The sequence below is a fragment of the Pezoporus wallicus genome, unplaced genomic scaffold (assembly GCF_028554395.1).
Source record: "Pezoporus wallicus isolate ANWC-B61680 ecotype Strahan unplaced genomic scaffold, APGP_CSIRO_Pwel_v1 contig_6644, whole genome shotgun sequence".
Taxonomy (NCBI): Eukaryota; Metazoa; Chordata; class Aves; order Psittaciformes; family Psittacidae; genus Pezoporus; species Pezoporus wallicus.
The window spans coordinates 1,354,757-1,374,023 of record NW_026637098.1 but is presented as its reverse complement, the minus strand read 5'-3'; the positions used below and the strand labels follow the sequence as shown (position 1 = coordinate 1,374,023).

Genomic DNA, 19,267 nt, shown 5'->3' with positions numbered 1-19,267 from the left:
TCGGTCTCAGATTTCAATTCTGGTTTTGACCCACTGACCATGTTTGGCTATCCTGGTAATAAAACATAAGAAAAGTAATATAATGGGTTTAAACTTAAACAGGGGAAGTTCATGTTAGATATAAGGAACAAGTTCTTTACTGTGAGGGTGGTGAGGCACTGGCACAGGTTGCCCAAAGAAGTGGCAAATGCTCCATCGCTGGCAGTGTTCAAGGCCAGGTTGGACAAAGCCTTGGGCTATGTGGTCTAGTGTGAGGTGTCCCTGCCCATGGCACAGGGGTTGGAAGTAGATGATCTTAAGGTCCTTTCCAACCCAAGCCACTCTGTGATTCTTTGATTCTAAGTGTAAAAAGAGAAAAAGGAAACATGAGGCAAAATTAATCACTGCGTACATCAATGACGATGCAGGACATATCTGTGCATTAAAAGAGATGAGCCATATTGAGGATTCCAAGATTAAATGAGTTTATTGAGTTAGTGGTTACAATGGTATGTCAGATACCTGTAATCCAAACTACACCTACATATTTGCCTCTAAATTCTCACACTGTCAGTCTCCGTGTCTCTAAACATTCCACCACCAGGTCTTCTATTACTACTATTATAATAATCATCATCATAATCATAATCATAATATAAAAGGCAATGTCAATCACCATATTGTGCTTCATACTCCACCATAAGGAATTCAATTGGCAAAAGTAAACCTCTGGTCATATTAATGGGATTAACTGAAATGTGATCAATCATAACACTACTAGAATATAAAGAACAAAATATGGTTTAAAAGAAGCCTTTTTAAGATGAATTAGTTTGTATCTGTTTTAAAAATTCACATACTATAATGAAGATGACTTAAAAGTTATATCATTTAATTATTGGGCCACACATTTAAGCATATTGGCTAGTACATTTTTGCACTGGAACAGAAGCAATACAAGCTTTATGGTCTACCATTACAATTCCATTGTTTTTCACTTAATATACCTGCCAACCTAATGTTTCTTGCATGCATAAAAATTTCTGGGTTTAGACTTGAATTTATTGTTTAACCCACACTTACCCCCATGATGCAAATTTGTTGGCCAATTTAATGCTATAGTTTAGTTTAAAAAGGAAGCTTGGAATAAATCCTTTCCACATCAGAAGAGAATGCCCTAAACTTTGGCATTGCAGATAGTTAGTTCAATAGTCTTCAATAGGTTGCATGCAAATTGACACGGTTTCCCCCCACCCCATGCCAGACGCATACAAGTCGGCAGGTATGCATACAAAAAGAATATAAAACCCTCCTGGTAAAGCTTAGTGGTTTAGAATGAATCCATAGCTTTAAATTCACTTAAGGCCTGTACAGGGGAAATATGTTTCTTCTGGGACCCTCTTCTCACTCTCGTCTGATATTCTTCTGGTTTTTCTCTCTTTACTAGAGGTTTCTTCTCAGGGGCCTTCATCTTCCAAGATACAACTGGTGAGTTCACTGCAGCAGTACCATAGACCTTCTGATACTTAGTAGATGCCACATATGATGCTTTCACTGTAAGGACCACAGCGTTCATCAGATTTTTAGCTGCCTGGATGAGAGAAGTGGCACTGTCCAGCTATAAACAGAAAAGAAAATGAAATAGAGCAAGGTTAACTCCACAACTGGATTGTTGGACCATTTCCTGACTCAAATCTGGATGCTCTCTGATCTTGTTAAATATGAAATGAATCCTCTCCCTCAGGATTAATCAAGGAGCTTGCAGTAGCAAGCACCGTCAACAAACATGCATCAAACTGTAAAGGTAAGACTGTAGTACCTCACATTAAATTTGTTAATAATTTAAAGGAAAAGCTTATGTCTAGGGTGTTTTTGTTGATTCTTTTTATACAGGTGAAGAAGTTGCTTCTTCTTTCACAAAGAAAAGTTGCTTCTCACCAAAACCTTTAAAAATTTACTTTTACAGGTCAGAAACCATAAAAACAGGTCAACGGGGATTTTCCCCAAGCGTTCAGGTTTGTTCTAATTATTCCTGTTTAGCCTAGGATCACACCCCAATGATGTCTACAGGAACAGTGTGAGCTTGTTAGAGAATCCCGTCTGAAAAGATGAAAGGAGATTTTGAAACCCCTACAGAAATAAAAAGATGAAACAGTTAACAGCAGGTTCTTGTAGCTTCTGTAGTATGTGAGCTACTTATGTTCACAAGGAATCTTACTTTATTATTAGCAGGCTTTTCGTACATACACCTTTGCATTCCTCTCATGCACGAGGCTGCCTGAGGTTCTTCTGGACGTAAGAGGCCTTAAGAACCTGTTGAATTTCAAACTATTGGGACTTCCAGTCAGGAAGCTTCCATCGTACACTGAAATCAAGTACATAACAGTGGCCAATTTTTTTCAAAAGGATTTAAGCTGATAACGGGACATCCAAGACAATGTCTCAGTGTTCCAAAATGTGAATTAGGCACTTGCCAAAATCAGCTGTATATCGTCAAATTAGTAGGTGCTAAAAATATGCTTTTAAATACTGTAGCAACCCAGGTTACTATTTAGGATGCTCAATGATCCCTTCCCAAAATACTGGAAATGTGGGATATATTTTTTGTGTTAAAGCCTTTCATTTCTACCATGGAAGCTGCTTCAAACTGTTACAAGTCTTTCCCAGTCTGTAGGAATGATTCTGGATGTAATATTATTTTACTTCTTTAATTCTACCCCACTTGCTCAATAAGTTCTTCACTATTTTTATTCAGTATATAAGGCCTGTCTCCATCCAAACCCTTCCTGCTCCATATTTTGGGAGCATATGATTCCTTAACATGCATGCTAAGCAAGGCACCCAGGATAAATAATTGTAAGGCAATAACAAAAAACATATACTACACCTCAAGTATTTTTAGTCATTAACAGAAGAAGAGGTCAGGAAAAATCTCTTTCTGAAGCATCAGTGATTGATGTGAACAAGAATTATCATTACAGAAAGCTCGTGTCTGGAACACATAAATCTATAGACTTACCTATTCTTTTTTATTTCCTCAGCTGTGGCCTTATACTCATTATGATTCATTAAATACATAAACAGCTACATACAGTGAGATGAAAAAGAAAGAGCATTTTAATGATTTTCATGTACTTGGTGCCATTCCCTGAAATGAATAGTTAATTGCCTACCCCCGGTAAATATTTTTCTTCAGGACTAATTTGTATTTTCTGTTAGGAAACTAAGTTGAAAGACAGAAAATTACATTATATGACAGAAACATGACTGTTCAATAGGGAGTAATGAAATATAATTCAGTATAGTGTTATTCTATAACCACACTACTGCATGATTTATAAGGCAATCTGTATGTTTGTTGGCAAATAACAGATCATACTCTATTAAATTAGGATATTCTAATTTACTGCAGAGATCTACAATCAAGCATTATTCATTGTTAAATGATTCTTTTTGAAACATTGGTGGATTGATATTGAATTTAAAGTGATACCTTCACATAGCATTTCCTTCATAATCAATGTGGATAAACAGACTGGATCAAGTCTATATTGCACATTCCTGAATGAATTCTACTTGTTGAAGGCTTCTAATAGCCTCATATTTTCCAGAGTTTCTTTATGAAAAGAGTTCTGATAGCTGTTTCACAGGGGGCATATATTAAGGAATACAATGATTAAAGGCAGCATTTTGAACTGAGGCAGCACTGAAATGAAATGCTTAAAACCATACAAAGGATGCAATCTATACCTTTAAACACATTAGTAATTTTATGGAGTATTTTGATAAAGCTGTACAGAAGCATGCACTTCTGCAGGATTGGATGTGGATTGCAATGAAGTCTTTTAGAAAACTGTATTACATATTTTGATACCATCTGAATTATCTCTAGTTCAATCTGCTGTTACAGTAGATAAGAGCTCCCGATTTTCACCAATCACATTTTAACATGTAGATGCTTAGTCTCTGTTCTTAAAGTCCATTCATAGCATAAAATACTTTAAAATCTTGATATCAGAAAAGAGACATAAAACCTCCATATTAGTGTAAGCTATGAGTGTTCCGCAAAATTTGTGGGTAGCCATCCCATACACCCAACTTAGCTACCTAAGCTCTTCAGGTGATTTTCTTATTGCCTCCAGCCCCTTGCCTCTACTATGGCTCAGTAAAGAAGAATTAAACTCAATGAACATCATTTCAATTAACATTTAGATCTTACTACACCACTGTGTGACTTCAGTTTTAAGCTGTGCTTTTGTAATCAGCAGAGCTATAGTGGCATAAAGCTGGAACGAGGCAGCAATGAATCAAGCTCTTAGTGTGTTAATTCCTTACAAAACCTGGCACAGAAACATTCACTTTTCCTAACAGATAATGTTAATAATAAATAAAAAAAAAAAGGAGGAAAATTAACATTTCAAATAAAAGAACCACTAGGAAATTATTGCACAGTACAGAAGGCAAACTTCACTCCCTAGTAATGCTTAAGGAATTATGAATATAACAGATCCTTTGACTAGCTACACAAAGTAATTGTGTTCCGTTACTTAGATTTCTTTCCAAATACGTTTGCCTCCATTTAGGAAAAAAACAGCCCTCCTAAACATATGAGATAAATCCAGGTTATTGGCCCATAAAACTCAGTGAACCCGGAATGCTTGGGGAAATTCAAAATTCATGAAGAATCTAAAACTCACTGCACTGGAGCCAGTTGCTTACCCAGGTTAAAACTGCCATCTACCCAGGGAAGGCATAAATCACACAGAAAATAATGAAAAAGGATTTTTCTACAAGCTAACTTTGCAATTAGTAAATGCAAGGGTAGAACGCTGGAGCAGGAGAGCCTATTATCTGCCAAGAAGATAACTTCAGGGTTCCCCCCAAATCCTTAAAGCTTTGAGGAGTTTTTGATCTGCTTGTAAGCTGTGCTGCATTTTTCTTGCACTATATTGGAATTTTCCAGAATCTTCTGACAATCAAGATTTCTTGCTTCTTTTACATACACATGCAATCTAAGTAAAATAACCAACAATTACAATACCAAAATAGCTAAAGAAATGGGAGAGGAGAAAGATGGAAAATTTTCTCCTTAACAGCAAGCAAACGAAAAGAGATGTTCTCCCTGCATTGTTACATCACTGTAATGGGCAAGAATTATACCACAGTTTTTAGAAAGGAGATTTAATTTCCAGAGATACCTTGATATTTATAATCATAAATACACCACAAAAAGTAAGAGAAATAAGGAAAAAAATCTGTATGTCCAGTGAGCGAAGATATAGTCTAGGTAGTTTTGAAAGAGGTGGCTGTTTGAGAATGCTCTATATTCTTGTTGATTTTAATACACATTGGAAAGCAGAGAAAGACATCAAAATACTTGTAGATCCTAGTCTGGAATATGTAAACAGCATAAACAGAATGACCTATGAAATTATAGACCAGCTCAGCTGACAACACTCCCATATACATGACAAACATCGTGCAATGCTATTACAGACTCCATGGATAAAGGGAGGAAAGAAATGCAGCTAATGCTGACCAAATGATTTTGCGGGCAAAAATATTTTCAGAGTAACCTACATCATATTTTGACATGATAAAACTTCGGATTGCTTAAAATAACTGTGTCTATATGTTTGGACCTTTGAAAGGTGTTTTGCTTGGTACTATGTGACAGTTTGTTTAAAAACTCAGCTGATACGAAATTAGCATGGCACATAACAGAATGATTCCAAATTATCTAACAGCTAAGTTTCCCAAAGTATGTATACACAAAAAATCACTGCTCAAGAGTGATTTTTGCAGTGGGCTCTTGGAGATACTGTTTGTCAGCTTTACAATATTAATATTTCTGTTAAAAACTTGGGAAAAAGTAACTTAACTGATGAAATTTGCAGATAATGTAATGACAGGGAAAGAGGTAAGTCATACAGAAGACAAGTGTTTGATATCTAATAAGTTGGCAAGAGTCAGAGGTGTAGATTTCAGTTTTAGCTTTATAGCAGATGATACTTACTTATACAACAAGGAACTTCTATTCTATTCTACTACATTCCATTCTATACTTTAATCTAGACTATCACTCCTTGAGTATACAAAAAAGGACATTGATGAAATAGGTTAAATTATCATATTCAGATTCTTGTGTGTCCACAGTTAAGGAATACTGAGTCCTTTTCTCAATGCAAGAACAATACTGAGGAACTGGTAAGCATTTAAAGAATCTCGAGAGCAAAAAACATCTTTCATGGTAAAGATTCAGTCAACTCTGTTTCTCCCATGAATAAAGTGAATGATTAAAAAATGAGTTGCTCAAAATCAGCAAGTACATAGTAACAGAGAAATGATAGTATTCCAAGTTCAACAGATTAGGCAGTTATAACAAAACTCAATGGCTGAAAGGTGAAGTCAATCATTTTAGTTATTACTGAGCTCAATTTTTTTAGCAGTTGTATTAATCACAAGAACTCATGAAACACTGATTCCACCTCTAGAATTGGTGAAATCAATATGGGATGGTTTTGCCTAATATGTACACTTTATGCATAACTATTAGACATTTTTAATTCACATCAATTCAAGAAGCCTGTGAATCAGTTCTGCAGAATGGTCCATATTGACCTTAAAAATGTATGAATGCAAAAAAGGAGTATTAGTAATTACTGCTAAATTGAGTTCAGTCTGGTTTACTTCTTACAGACTGGGGAGAGGAATTGTCACTTAACATGTTGAAAAAGAACCTGAAAGCCTTTGAACACTCAGCCAAGACTTGATTTGCATACCTTTAGCGGGTAATTTAGGCTATTTTAAGATAGCCCTCAAGGCTATTTGTGAATTCAGGGTGCATTCCCTGCTTCTCTTCCTTTCCAAAGCAAGTTCATACTTTCATGGACAGCTACAGTTGCTGTTATCACAAACCAAGAGTCTATTAACAGCCCTTAGAGCAACTAAGGGTACATGAAGCAATTATGAATCTGGACAGTGAATCAGAAATGCCGTTTTCCCAGATTACATTCTTATGCAATAAACCATTTTCTTCTCAGCTGTGCTTAATATGAAATCCAGTGCTACATATGTATGTAAGATATATGTAAGAAAAATATCTTATTCATAATACTTATGTCTTACATTTCTGTAGCACATTTAACGCATAAAATGATGCTGTTAGCGACAGCCAGTGCAAGAATGGCTTATTTGCTATTCAGATGCACTCATCCCTATGGTAGGAGGTATATGCTATAGGAGTTAGCAATGCTATGCATTAGCTGAAGCTGGATTTTAGGCACTTGGGAATATGTATAAAGTTTTTGCTAGATACGGGTATATTGTGAGAAAGCCCTTATGTATTTGAAATTCTAAAACAAACCAAATGCTATAAATTGGAATGCAATGTGGTAACAATTGTGTTAAAAAGTGATATGTGGCTACATAGAGAAAATAGTAGTATATTCTTCTTTTCCTAGCTGTGTTTTTTACATTTGATTACAATTAACTTACTCCTTTTTACATGTTGAATATTTAATTCATTCTGGGGGTAGTTGTGTTTTATAGCTGACCAATCCACTGAATAACTGTCCTCATCATCAATTTTTAATTAACTTATAGGGATTCCCAAGCCCATTTGGTTGTATTTAATAAAGGCTGCCATCTCATAGGACAACAAGAAAGCACAGAAGTATACCAACTACAGGTATCTATCTGTTTTCTATGGAATTTTGCCATTTTAAAACGTGTTTAATTTGCAAGGTCATCTTGGATGATTAACAAGAAAGAGATTTTCATAGGACTGATTTGAAGATAGGCTTTTACCTTATCTTCAAGGAGAAGATCAGATCTATGACAGAGATGAAGTCCAAACTATATTTGGCAGGATAGGCTAAATCAAACTATATTACCAGCAGGCTTACTGAAGAACATTAGAGCAAGAAGTCTTTTGAAGCTCAGTATTAGGTCCAATAAAAAGTCATTAATACAAAACTGTATTTAAGTGGTCTGTGTATCACCAGGACTGTGTACACCACTTTACACAGGGATTCATACGCCAGAAGTCTACACAAGATATGGCATTGTCTGAACCTGATGTCACATATAGAAAAGCTCAGACAGGACTCTGTTAAAAGCATCTCAGTACAAATTTCCACTTTCATATCCAACTGCAGTTAAATACAAAAGAGGAAATACAGGATACCCAACTAGTCTGTGCAACTGATATCCCTCCTCCTGACTTCAGTTCTGATTGGTATGTAATTTGCAGATAGCTATCATTTTTAAAAGTCCAAAATAATCTAGTGCTCTTTCAAATCGAGTTCTGGATGCAAACCTATTGTTCTTTATCTACAGAACAGGTACAATAACAAGAAAATCACGTCTTTCTTACAGTCTTACCTGAAGGGAGTCCAAATCAAGTCTGGTTGGCTGGAAATTGTACTCAGTGGTAAATCACAGGAGACTTTGGATGAAAAAAAATCAATACAGCATAGAAACACTATATTCTTTACATGGGGATGTGTTATCTCCTGCTATTCCTCATGATTTTGTCACAATGCAAACAAACAGAAAAGCAGTATAATGCAGGGTTTCAGACTGCAATGCTGAGAAATGTGATATTTTCCCAACTTCTGTTTGCATATGTAAAAGTGTCAGAATGGTATCTCTATGTGAGTTATCTCCATGTCTTCAACTGTGAGGATCTGTCACATTTTGAGGCAAATTTGCTCCTTCAGCTAGCTTCCTATCTCTAAAGTTATACTTGCCCAGGTCAACACAAAGACACTTTGAAGATAGCTGCTCTACAGGCATAGCTGGCTTTTCTCAGGAAAGGGCCTGGAAACAATGCATCAAAGGGAGGCAAAATGAATAAAACAAAATCCTCTTGCAGACTGTAAGATAGTAACAGGACTGTTCCTTGCTACCTAAAGTTTGCCTGCTATTGTTCATGTATATTTAATGTCTCATAGAAGCAGATAAAGGGCTTGATCGCTCAAGGTATTGACAATTTCTGAGGTGCTAAAAGTCTTTTGTTTCCTTGGATTTGAGGGTCCTGGCACTGCTGCTCAACTCAGTCTGTGAAAACATTCGTTTCTGACTCCCTGAGCACTTTCCAGGACTTTACAACACTATGCAATGAAATAAAGTAACAAAATTGAATCTCTACAGTAGCTTTCAGCTTTTCCCAGCACTGAAAGAGCTTCCTTAATAATATATGACAAATAATTTATAAAGGAAATGCTAAGATTTTATTCCAAATACATTATTCACAATTAACTGTTCTATTTGCTTGACCAACACAATCAATGGTTAAATAACATTCACTAAGTGTTCTGTACTAAAAGTTTTTTTTTTCCCCTGGTCAATTACTAACTATAAAATTTGTGCATGCATTTGCTTATTACATTTTTAACTTTAGCTAACACTGAATGTTATATAAAAACCTGCAAAACGGCTAAGAATTACTGGAGACTGCAAACAAATGAAACCAGAACAAAACAGAAACACTTGCGAAGGGTGTTGCAGTTCACAAGGAAACAAGCAAAGACGACAGCAAAGAATGAGTTGGAATGAGTAAAATCTTACTGTGAATTGTAAAGGTTCATTTATATTACTCAGATTTTATTATGAAAATATGAATATAATGCTTTAGAATTAAAAAACCCTTTGGAAGTCATCTAGTCTAATGCCCTGTTCAAATTGAGTTAGGTGAGATTGTTCAGGGTTTTGCTCAAATTCAGAGATGCCCAAGGATGGATAACCTCCCACGTCTCTGGACTAGAGACCTCCATCCTCCACTTGAATTTCACTACCCCTAAGGTAAAACTTATTTCCTTCTAACTGGAATTTCCCATGTTAAACTTCTGTTTGTTGCCCTTCCTCTGGCAAGTCTGTATCTGATTCTTTTACATTCTCCTCTTAGGTAGTTGAAGGCAAAAATATCTCTCTTTAGCCTTCTATCTGTATACATGCAAATGCATCTAAAAGAGTAGTACGTATCGTTGATTTCATTTTCACTGTTACAAGAGCAAATGTCTTGTGCAAAGGGGAAAATTGAGAAGCTGTAGAAGGGAAGAAACAATATTATCAATTATTGACAAATATCTAATAGCTCACTCAAATTGGTTAGGTCCTACACTATTCTCTTAAAAAAATATTTGTGTTAGGAAATTCTAATTTACTTGATCTCTTTTCTTTTGCCATTCAGTGTTTTAGATAGTATTTTCCCCAAGGAACAAATACAGAAGCACTTACAGCTTCCCAAATGGTTTCTGTGCTTTTCACCTCAGGACAATCTTCCTTACACAAAACCAAATGAATTCAACCACATCTCCAAATTTTCCATCTAATCCAGAATTTAAGGAGATGAAGGTATAAACTCAGCTGTTGTTTAGGAGAATGGAGAAATGGAAAAGCATTTGAACTGACTCTTTTCTTACAGAGCTATTAACTTTAATATTGTTCATTAGTCATGATTACCTATAGGCGTGCCTGCGCTTACTTGGCATCAGTTAAAAATTGTGACTGAGTATCTTTTAATATTAGTAAGAATCCCAAAACTTTTCATAGCTGGTGGCACTGGAACCCCAGAAGCACTTTTTCAGATGTCTGTAATTGAAAATTTCTCTAGGAATGCAGGCAAGATAAATAAGGGCTGCTTTTATGAGGGCTACTCGTAAAAACCATTGAGGAGGTGACCTAAGTGACGTTTTCAGAGTTTCCATTTCTATAAATTAAGTCCTATCCCATTCACATCCTACCTAATTCCAAGTGCTGGACCACAGCATTCCAGGCTCCTTCTGTACTTGGTGAAGATGACCAGGAGCCATGGAGCACTTGAGATCTCTCACAGGTACAATTTTTATGGAATAACTCACCTTTTTAATTATACTTGGAGATCCCAAATTGAATTAGAATCCTAAAGACAGCACAGTGAATCTGGGCAGAGATACTCAACATCTTCCAAAAAAATTGTGCTTGGATCTGACCCAGTAGGTCAAGAATTCAGGCTTACTGACTATTTTTTAATTGGTTTTCCTTAATTCTTCTCTTTTGATCCCCATAAGTGTCATATGGGGGAAACCCACACACTACAAAACAATCTCTCCAACCTACAGTAGCTAACAATATGGGGCTTCAAGACAGCTACTTTATATAGATAAGTGCTCCTTAGAAAACAATTTAAATATTTCTGTCTAGAATGAATCAGGCAGCTTCCTTTCTCCAGCTAAGTTCACAGAAAGTTTACATCACTTCCATATGGATACACACACTCAAAAGACCCCCAAGGCTAAGCTTTCTTATTCCATGCTTGTCTGGATACGTGGTTTAATTCACCTGCCCAACCATGTCTCTGTAATAGTTCTAAGATGTTACTAATCTAATCAGTCATCAGTGTCTGCCTGAAACAAGAGTATTTCCTCTCTAGAAATGGTGATCGATCTCTGCTAATTATAAAGGAAGCCTGGAGGGAACATCTGAGATGCAGATGTTTACACTTGGCTAGATGAATGAGCAGCCAAAAACTCTTCATAATTCAGGTAAAACCTTTCTGAATAATAAAATGCTCAGTTTTCATTACACCATAGACCTACTCATCTTTTGCACAACTTGAGTGGGGAAAGTTCCCACTGTTACTGCAGGATTTCTTTCCAACTCTTTATCTTTTTCAAATCGTAGATCTACAATGAACTCTTTCTCCTCTTATATTGTTATTTATTTTGTTAGTTAATTATTTTTTTGCCATCTGGAGTGGAAATTGGAGTATAGAATGGAAGACAGAAATGCTGGTCTTGAAAATTATCTAAGCCTTAAAGGAGGACAAAGTGCTCGAAACTTATCGTGATTCTATAGGTCTCTTTGGCCTTGAGGGTGGCTTAGTATTCTCATTTGCAAAAGGGAAGTAATAATATTTACTTTTTTTTCCCCAGTTTTACAATGGTACACCATTGTGTTTGTTTTGATTTACTCAGATTGGACAGATAAAAATCCAAAGGGCTATGTTTCAGCAGAATCATGTTTAATGTCTTTGAGATGCAACTGTCCCTGAAAGAGAAAGTCCAGCATGTTTAGGCAGCCCTAGTTTCCTCCAACCGCTATATTTAGTGCAAGTGCTACTGAGCATTTTTGTTGACAATTCAAATGAGCTGAGGTCAAAGTTTAAAAGCATTGCAATTTAAATCAACACGAAGAGTCCTCTAGACTGCTGTGCACTATCATTGTGACTTCTTTTGCTTAAGTAAGATTAAATCAAAAGTAATTCATTTTGAGTCAATGGTGTTATACCAGCCTAAAACTGCAGTAGGAGAGGGCAGGGTGATAAGCATCTATCTGCCAGCTGACACCGTTTGCAAACAGATGGTGCATTTCACAGCTCTCCCTCACTTTTCATATAGAAAAAGAAGGTAAGAACCAACCCACAGTTTTAATGCAACTTGTAAGAGAAATCAACCTGGCAAATACAGAAAATTTGGGAATTTTACATAGCCATCTTAATAACACTGAAAAAATGTTAGATCCCTATATATGATCTTACACCATGAAAGTATTGCTCACACCTTGCTAGTCTGAATGAGGAAAAAACCTGTAATTTAAATGCTGACCTCCTTAAATATATAGGTATAAATATGCTAGTTACTGGTTTCGTTTTGAGTCAGTAATACACAATGTGCTTGCAAGTGTAACACAATGCAGGTTTTAAGTATGCCTTATCATAAAGTAACTTTCTGTTTATAAAGCACTTATGAAGATTTAACTTGTTTAAATTAGCAGATATTGGGAGAAGTTGCTCAGATATTTGCTTTAATAGTTTTCATATTGCACACCTAATAAAATCAGCTGAAATCTAGGCCTTATTATATTTTACTTTACATGTAAATAATATACAGTTAAAGCAAACATTGCAACTGACTTGAATATATAATTAAGCTAAAACAGTAAAATACAGGAATCTGTGCATGTTTTAATCATAACTTCCTGTAAAATAATTTAACAGGGGAATTAGCTCAGTAAACATAAAATTAGGCTATTTATTGTCCCAGTGTAAAGTTACTCAGGTAAACTCACATCCTGGGATTGCATGGCCTAAAATTTACTATTAGATTTGGCACAGGCTAATTCTCACAATGGTTAATGTCATTTTGAATATCATTCCCTCACAAACTCTCCCCTACACCTAAGTCAGCGAACTGCTAATTTTCTCATCTTACAAGATATACTTAGAGACAAATTTATCTGGATTTGAAGTAATCCACTGACATTTCAGTTCCACAATACCCCTTCAGTGCTGATCGCTATCTCTAATTCAACATAATTACTGAATGATACCAATTCTGATTTCCTGTTCCTAACACTTTGAAATAGCGTTTCCCTCTGCATGCCACCAAATTGCTTTCATATCATTGAAGCGAGATTAAGGGCACTGTACAGTTGGTCCTTATGTTTTACTAATTTTGTGCAAAAATTACAGCCTCCTGCATTATGCAAAAATAATTATGTGCAAAGACAATTTTGTAAACTCATCAGCAAAGGATATGCTTTGGATCGAAATGAAATTTTACCTCAAAGCATTCTCCTCTGGAAAGAACATACCTGAAATTGTCTTTAGCAACAGCAATTCCGATAAAGTTTTCCCAGTGAAACATTAGAGATTGACTAACGTGCTTTTCATTTCCTATTGGTTTGCTAGGAAAGCTAAATTTGCTAGACAAGTTCTTGGCTTTGCAAAGAAATATTTGGACTTTTCAATGTTTGATTCACTAAAGGAATAAGCAGTAGTAATAAAACTCCTTGCACACATTATTCAAAGGTAGAAAGGCTGCCACCACTCAGGAAGCCAATTTTTATATTCTTTGTCCTTATTTTTCTCTGTGACAGGAAGGGAAACAGTCATTAGTGAAAGTTTTGGTAGCTTTATAAACAAGACTTTCATTGCCCCAGAATTTCATTCATATTTCCTATGCGTTGATGCAAAGAGCATCACTAAGTCATCAGGGAGGAATATCTATCCATCACTACTGACCAACCCCCAATCCATGTCACTGACTAGAAGATGGAATGGTCCGCATCCTATACCCAATTCCTCAAAGGCATGTAGTCACCTGAAAATAGAAGTACTTCATCAATCAGGCTATGGACCACCTCTGCTGAAAAGGCTGTGATTGCACTCTCTCTTTCATTTATAGAGTATGCGTTCCTGCCTTTTAGTGCCTTTTATCACTGAGATATGACAAGACCCCACATGGAGCTGGTAAAGAGCTTTAAATGAATAAGAACAGCAAGATTCGTGGTATTCCTAAGGGCCAAAATCTTCATATGATCTTTCTTCTGTCCTTTAGTATGAGAGCTTTGACATCTTGACAGCTTTAATAGATACCCAAGAGGCAGAAAGCAGAAAAGAAGGTCTTCGTAGTCCATCTTGTCTTTTTTAAAATGCTGAGGGATATTAAAACAGTGAAGCAGTAATACTTGGGGACAAGGGAAATAGGTTACAGGAACAGTGCTTTAAAGTAAAATAGTAATGTTTAGGTACTGACACAAGAAAAACACCAAGAAATTTGGTTAGCAGTATCCCTGCCCATTCCAAGCTTTTACCAAAGTAAAAATCAAATGCTTTGATTTATAATATCAAAGGTTAAATCTCAGTTACATCTCCTGGGGTTTTCCTGCTTAATTTTACATCTTTCTCAATTTACTTTTGAATTTTATTTCACCTATAAAATAGGTCTTATAATTGGCCTATTGCAAATACATAGCTTCATAAACATTCTGGATAAAGCAAATAAAAACAGTAACAGAGAACAGAGAAAATAAATATCCCACTCTGTATAAACAGGCATAACCCACAGTTAATAATGATAAATAAACAAACAACACCACCTATCTTTAATCCCAAAGTTCTTTAGAAAAGTTATGGCCCATCACTACTGTAATTAAGTTAGTGGAAGTTTAGCAATTGTGTTCAAGGGGACCAGAGTCTGCCTTTTCACGATGCAAGTTAAACACTGAAGGATCAGCTTAACCAGCAGTAAACGGGCCACCTCTGCAAAGAAACATGATCATTGCTTTACGGGTGTCATTAACTCTAGGAGTTCAGAACAGGAAAGAAATTATTTTCTGCAGGTCAGATGCATGCAATTCATTCTGTGAGCCCTTTGGTTAATTAAAACAAAAAACCCCCAACCAAACTAAGTAAAAAAATCCCCATTCTCATGTTTTTTCCCCTCCACCCCCAGGTCTATAGAGTTAAAAGATATAGATGAGACAGGAGGTTACTCACCGTAGAGGAATCACTGCTTCCGGTCTCAAGCGTAGCTCCCTCAGCACAGGTGGGTGGGTGGGTAGAAAGTTGACTAGCCCTGCCCCCATCTATGACATCACACTCTACCTCATAAAAGGTAGTGAAAGTGCTCTGAACTCCAGTCTGATTTCCGAGAGATACAGAAAAGAGATAGTGAGAGAGAGAGCAAGAGAAAACACTGCGCCGTAGCGTAGAGGTGAGGAGAGAGGAAAACGTGTGCTGAAGGAGCTATGCTTGGTCAAGGAAACAGGGACTCTTCCACGATGAGTAACCCCGCTGTCTGGTGGTTCCTCTCACTTGCTCCCATAGCACGGGTTAAATGTGGGCCTAACAGGGTTTGCTGATCAGGAAAGGGGATAAATTTTGGCACCTTTTGATGAAAATCAGAGGATAGAAAGCTCTACCCCCATTAAATTGATTGACATCAGACCAGGCATGAATTTGGTGATAATAAGCTTACAAGTAGCTTTATTTTGTGTATGGTTTTGAACAGCTGAACTGCACAAAACCATCAGCACTAATGCAAGCAGCTGAATTCCAGTGACTATAACTGGAATTTCGCTTGTGTGCACTTGTGCTGAATAAACATTACATGATCCAGACCTCTGGGCTGACCCTTGAATAGAGTAAGACGGAGGGTAGGCCACCTACACCTCTGTATGAAGGAGGTCAGGTTTTTCTCACATTGAAAATGAGAGCTGACAAACTGTGCTGAAGGAACAAGTGAGGGAAGTATCAAAAATCTGGGCATACATTTATTTACAGAGCACACTTTAAAGTTCCAGAAAATATCAACAGAATTGCAAAGGGGTGATGTTTTTAAAGACTGTACATTTTTAGGCAATGACAACCTTACAGGCTGAAGCACATCTTTTTTTAAGCAACCTCCCAGGAGGAAGGCTTAAAATGGGATATTCATTCTAATTTACTGTAAATGGAATTTTTATCATCCAAATTCTGGGAAAGCAGGTTCAAGAGTAAACATAATTGCTTATATTATCCACTGGGATTTTCTTAATAACCTAGCTGCACACTGAAATTGAAAAAATAGTATATGTTGCTGAACCTAACTCCATTAAATAAAACTGCTCAGAAAATGTGGGACTAATCAGTGCCTGGAAAGAGTGCTAGCATAAGATCCTGCCTTTTGGAAGACGAAAAATGAACGCTCCTTAAAATCTCTTTTAAGAGCATGTATTATAAGCACACTGAGTTAATACTGATGTTTTCCCATAGTTTTTTTGTTGTTACAAGGATCATGTAAATTGTAATCTCATCATGATTATTTTTTCAGCCTTAGTAATGATTAATGTGTATGCCCTGCTCTGTTTGTGTGCTTTTTGTTTTTCTCTCCTTTCCTTCTATTGAAAAAACCGTGACTCATATCTAGTAGTAGTCACTTCACCTAAACAACAGAGGTCAAGTATTTTTCTTCTTACTCTTCAAACCTTTCACCTCGATCTAAAGCTGCACTATCTGAAGATGCTACTTTAAAATTTGTATTTGTGGATTTGTATTTGTATTTGTGGATTTAAAAAACTCAACAATTAGTCTCGTTCAGTTGACTAAATGAAGAGCTATTGTGACTGTTAGAGATGATATATAACTTCAGGAACACAATGCAAAACTAGGCTTCATCTGAGTAATGCAAAGTGATGATAGTGCTGTGAATTTCAGTTGGTAATTGAATTAAACGTATCTGTCTTAATTCTCATTACATCCTCTTGATTTCAAGCTATTTGTATGTATGAAGACAGAGAAGAGGAAAAACACCTCTGGTACCTTGTATTGCATCTATTTATTAACATATCTGTCTACTAGCAAGCCAAGGAGAAAAGAAAAATTCAGCTTTTAAAGGCTTTACTGGTAAAAAATACCAGGCAGAATTCAGTTAATTCATAACTTAGGTAACCTATGACTTGACTATTGCACCACAGTTGTTTTTGCCAAATAAAGTAGGAACATATTTTGAATTCCTGTGACCACGAGGCCTTATGAAACCTAAGCAAGATTCCTCATTCTGATAGAAAAGGATATTTAGAGAATATATCCTTAAATATGAGAAAAATTAATCTTGTAGTAGCAGTTCTAAGATCTCCAAAAAGAAACAAATTGTTGTTTATTGGAACAGAAGCATACAGAAGTAGCACAATTAAATCTTAGAAGACTGAATATGGCCAAGAATATTCTTCAGTAGCAACACAAGATGAGAAATACGGAGAAATACGGTAGTTTCAATCATGATAACGTGATATAAATGGTTCAATAGATTAGATAGCAGATAATACCACAGATAGTATTTTGGGGCTAGCACTGCTCAAATCTGAAGTCTTGTTTTGACCTGCTTATTGTGATATCTGTAGTTGATGAAGAGAAAAATAAGAGAAGAGCAAAAATGATAAGACTGATTTGTGAACGTACTCTAGAACACATTACTCACCTAAACTGTGAACACAAGTAGAAAGAACATACCTAACTGAAAACATTCAAAAAATGTATATACATTCAAGAAAGGAAGGAAATCTTCGAAGCGTTCTGAGGATTACAACAAAGATTAATTAAATGAATTCATGGAAATGCAAAGAGACAGTAAATGAAGACTTTTATACTCTAAAATATTTTTTTTAAGGAATGTAACTTAAGCCTAACACCATAAGAAAACTTTATGAATGCAGTTCAAGTCACTGGTTGAATCACTTGCAGCCAGGCACTAGAAATCAAGTTAAAAAAAGGGGCCATGTTCAGTGTGACATCAAAGATTTATTGGGAAAAAAAAACATCAGAGTGCTTGCTGTCTTGCTTAAGAAGATGGACAGATGATGGGGAATGGGTAGGCACCACTAAGGTATCAATGGCTGCTATCTATAAAGTTTGAGCAGGGCAAGACTATGAAAAGCTGAGGAGAACCAATTGTGCAGAAACATCATAGGATACTATTGCTATACCTACAGAAGGTAGAAATGGATCTATTTTAAGAAACTGAAACAACAGCTTGAAAAGGCCATGTAAAAATGTCAAGCTGACACATTTCATGAAAGTTGGAGACCTTAACACAGACACGCCTTTGACCCAAAGATGTCCTTTTGCTGCTGCGGATCAGCTTGATGGATGAATGGAAAAATCTTTTCTGTTCATTATCTGTCATAGCTAAGGAATGATGAAATATGTAACATCCCATCTGAGACTGAGTAAAGCTGTAACGTCTCTAATTTTTTGACAATGGAAAAGCTGAATCTAGTTGTAGGTATAAAAAAGGATCAAAATGTTTCTGCAGTGTTTTGGATAAGATATTGAAGCTCTAATCCCGTTTCATAGAGTTCTGATTTGGTCTTTGATGAGATTTAGGACATATCACTGGTATGTTTTGTCTCATTTTTTCTAGTGATACTATTACCTACCTGGTAATCTAGTTCACAAAGTACTTTTGATGATGTATTTATCAGAATTAGAAAGAAGTGATGTTAAAAGAAAACATTTAAGAATATCTAACAGTAAGAGGTTAGGATTAATTTTTCTAATATTGGATAGGTTTTTACTTAGACTCCATATCAATGTCTTGAATATATTATACAAAATAAGCCCTTTTTTTGATGCAGCTGCTTATCAGTTATTTAAGATGAATGATGTGATGTGAGAACAGATATATTCTTCCTTTGCTCCTGCGAGTTTCATAAATAATCATAGTAAGGGTAATAATAGTATGTGTGGAAGAAATATTTCAGAGGTTAAAGATATAAGGCAACTTTTTCCTCACTCAGTTTGATCTCTTCCTAAAGGCTATTATGACCTCCTGAATTTAATGGAAATACATTCCTATTGGGAGTTTTATTAAATACTTGGTTGTAAGCAGTTTTGTTTGGTATTTGCAATTGATTCTGCTCAGACTGGGAAAACCTGTTGATGTTTTCCCTTCAGGGCATGTCTTCTTGTCTGTGAGTGTTTCTATATGTGTGTTACTCATCTGCAACTCATGTTGTCAAGAACTGCAATTAAAGTCAAAGA

The 19,267-nt window shown here is 36.0% G+C and overlaps 1 protein-coding gene across 2 annotated transcripts in view; it reads right to left on the bottom strand.

Moving 5' to 3' along the window:
• Nucleotides 1-440: 440 nt before the first annotated feature.
• CTNNA2 (catenin alpha 2) overlaps nt 441-19,267 on the bottom strand; it is a 503,340-nt gene continuing 484,513 nt past the window's right edge. For both annotated transcript variants that reach the window (XM_057403217.1, XM_057403218.1), the window contains 2 exons: nt 15,245-15,388; nt 441-1,597 (listed from right to left, as the gene is read on the bottom strand). In XM_057403217.1, the coding sequence (XP_057259200.1) occupies nt 1,310-1,597; nt 15,245-15,388 (432 nt within the window). In that variant the 3' untranslated portion in view covers nt 441-1,309. The remainder of the gene's footprint in view (nt 1,598-15,244; nt 15,389-19,267) is intronic.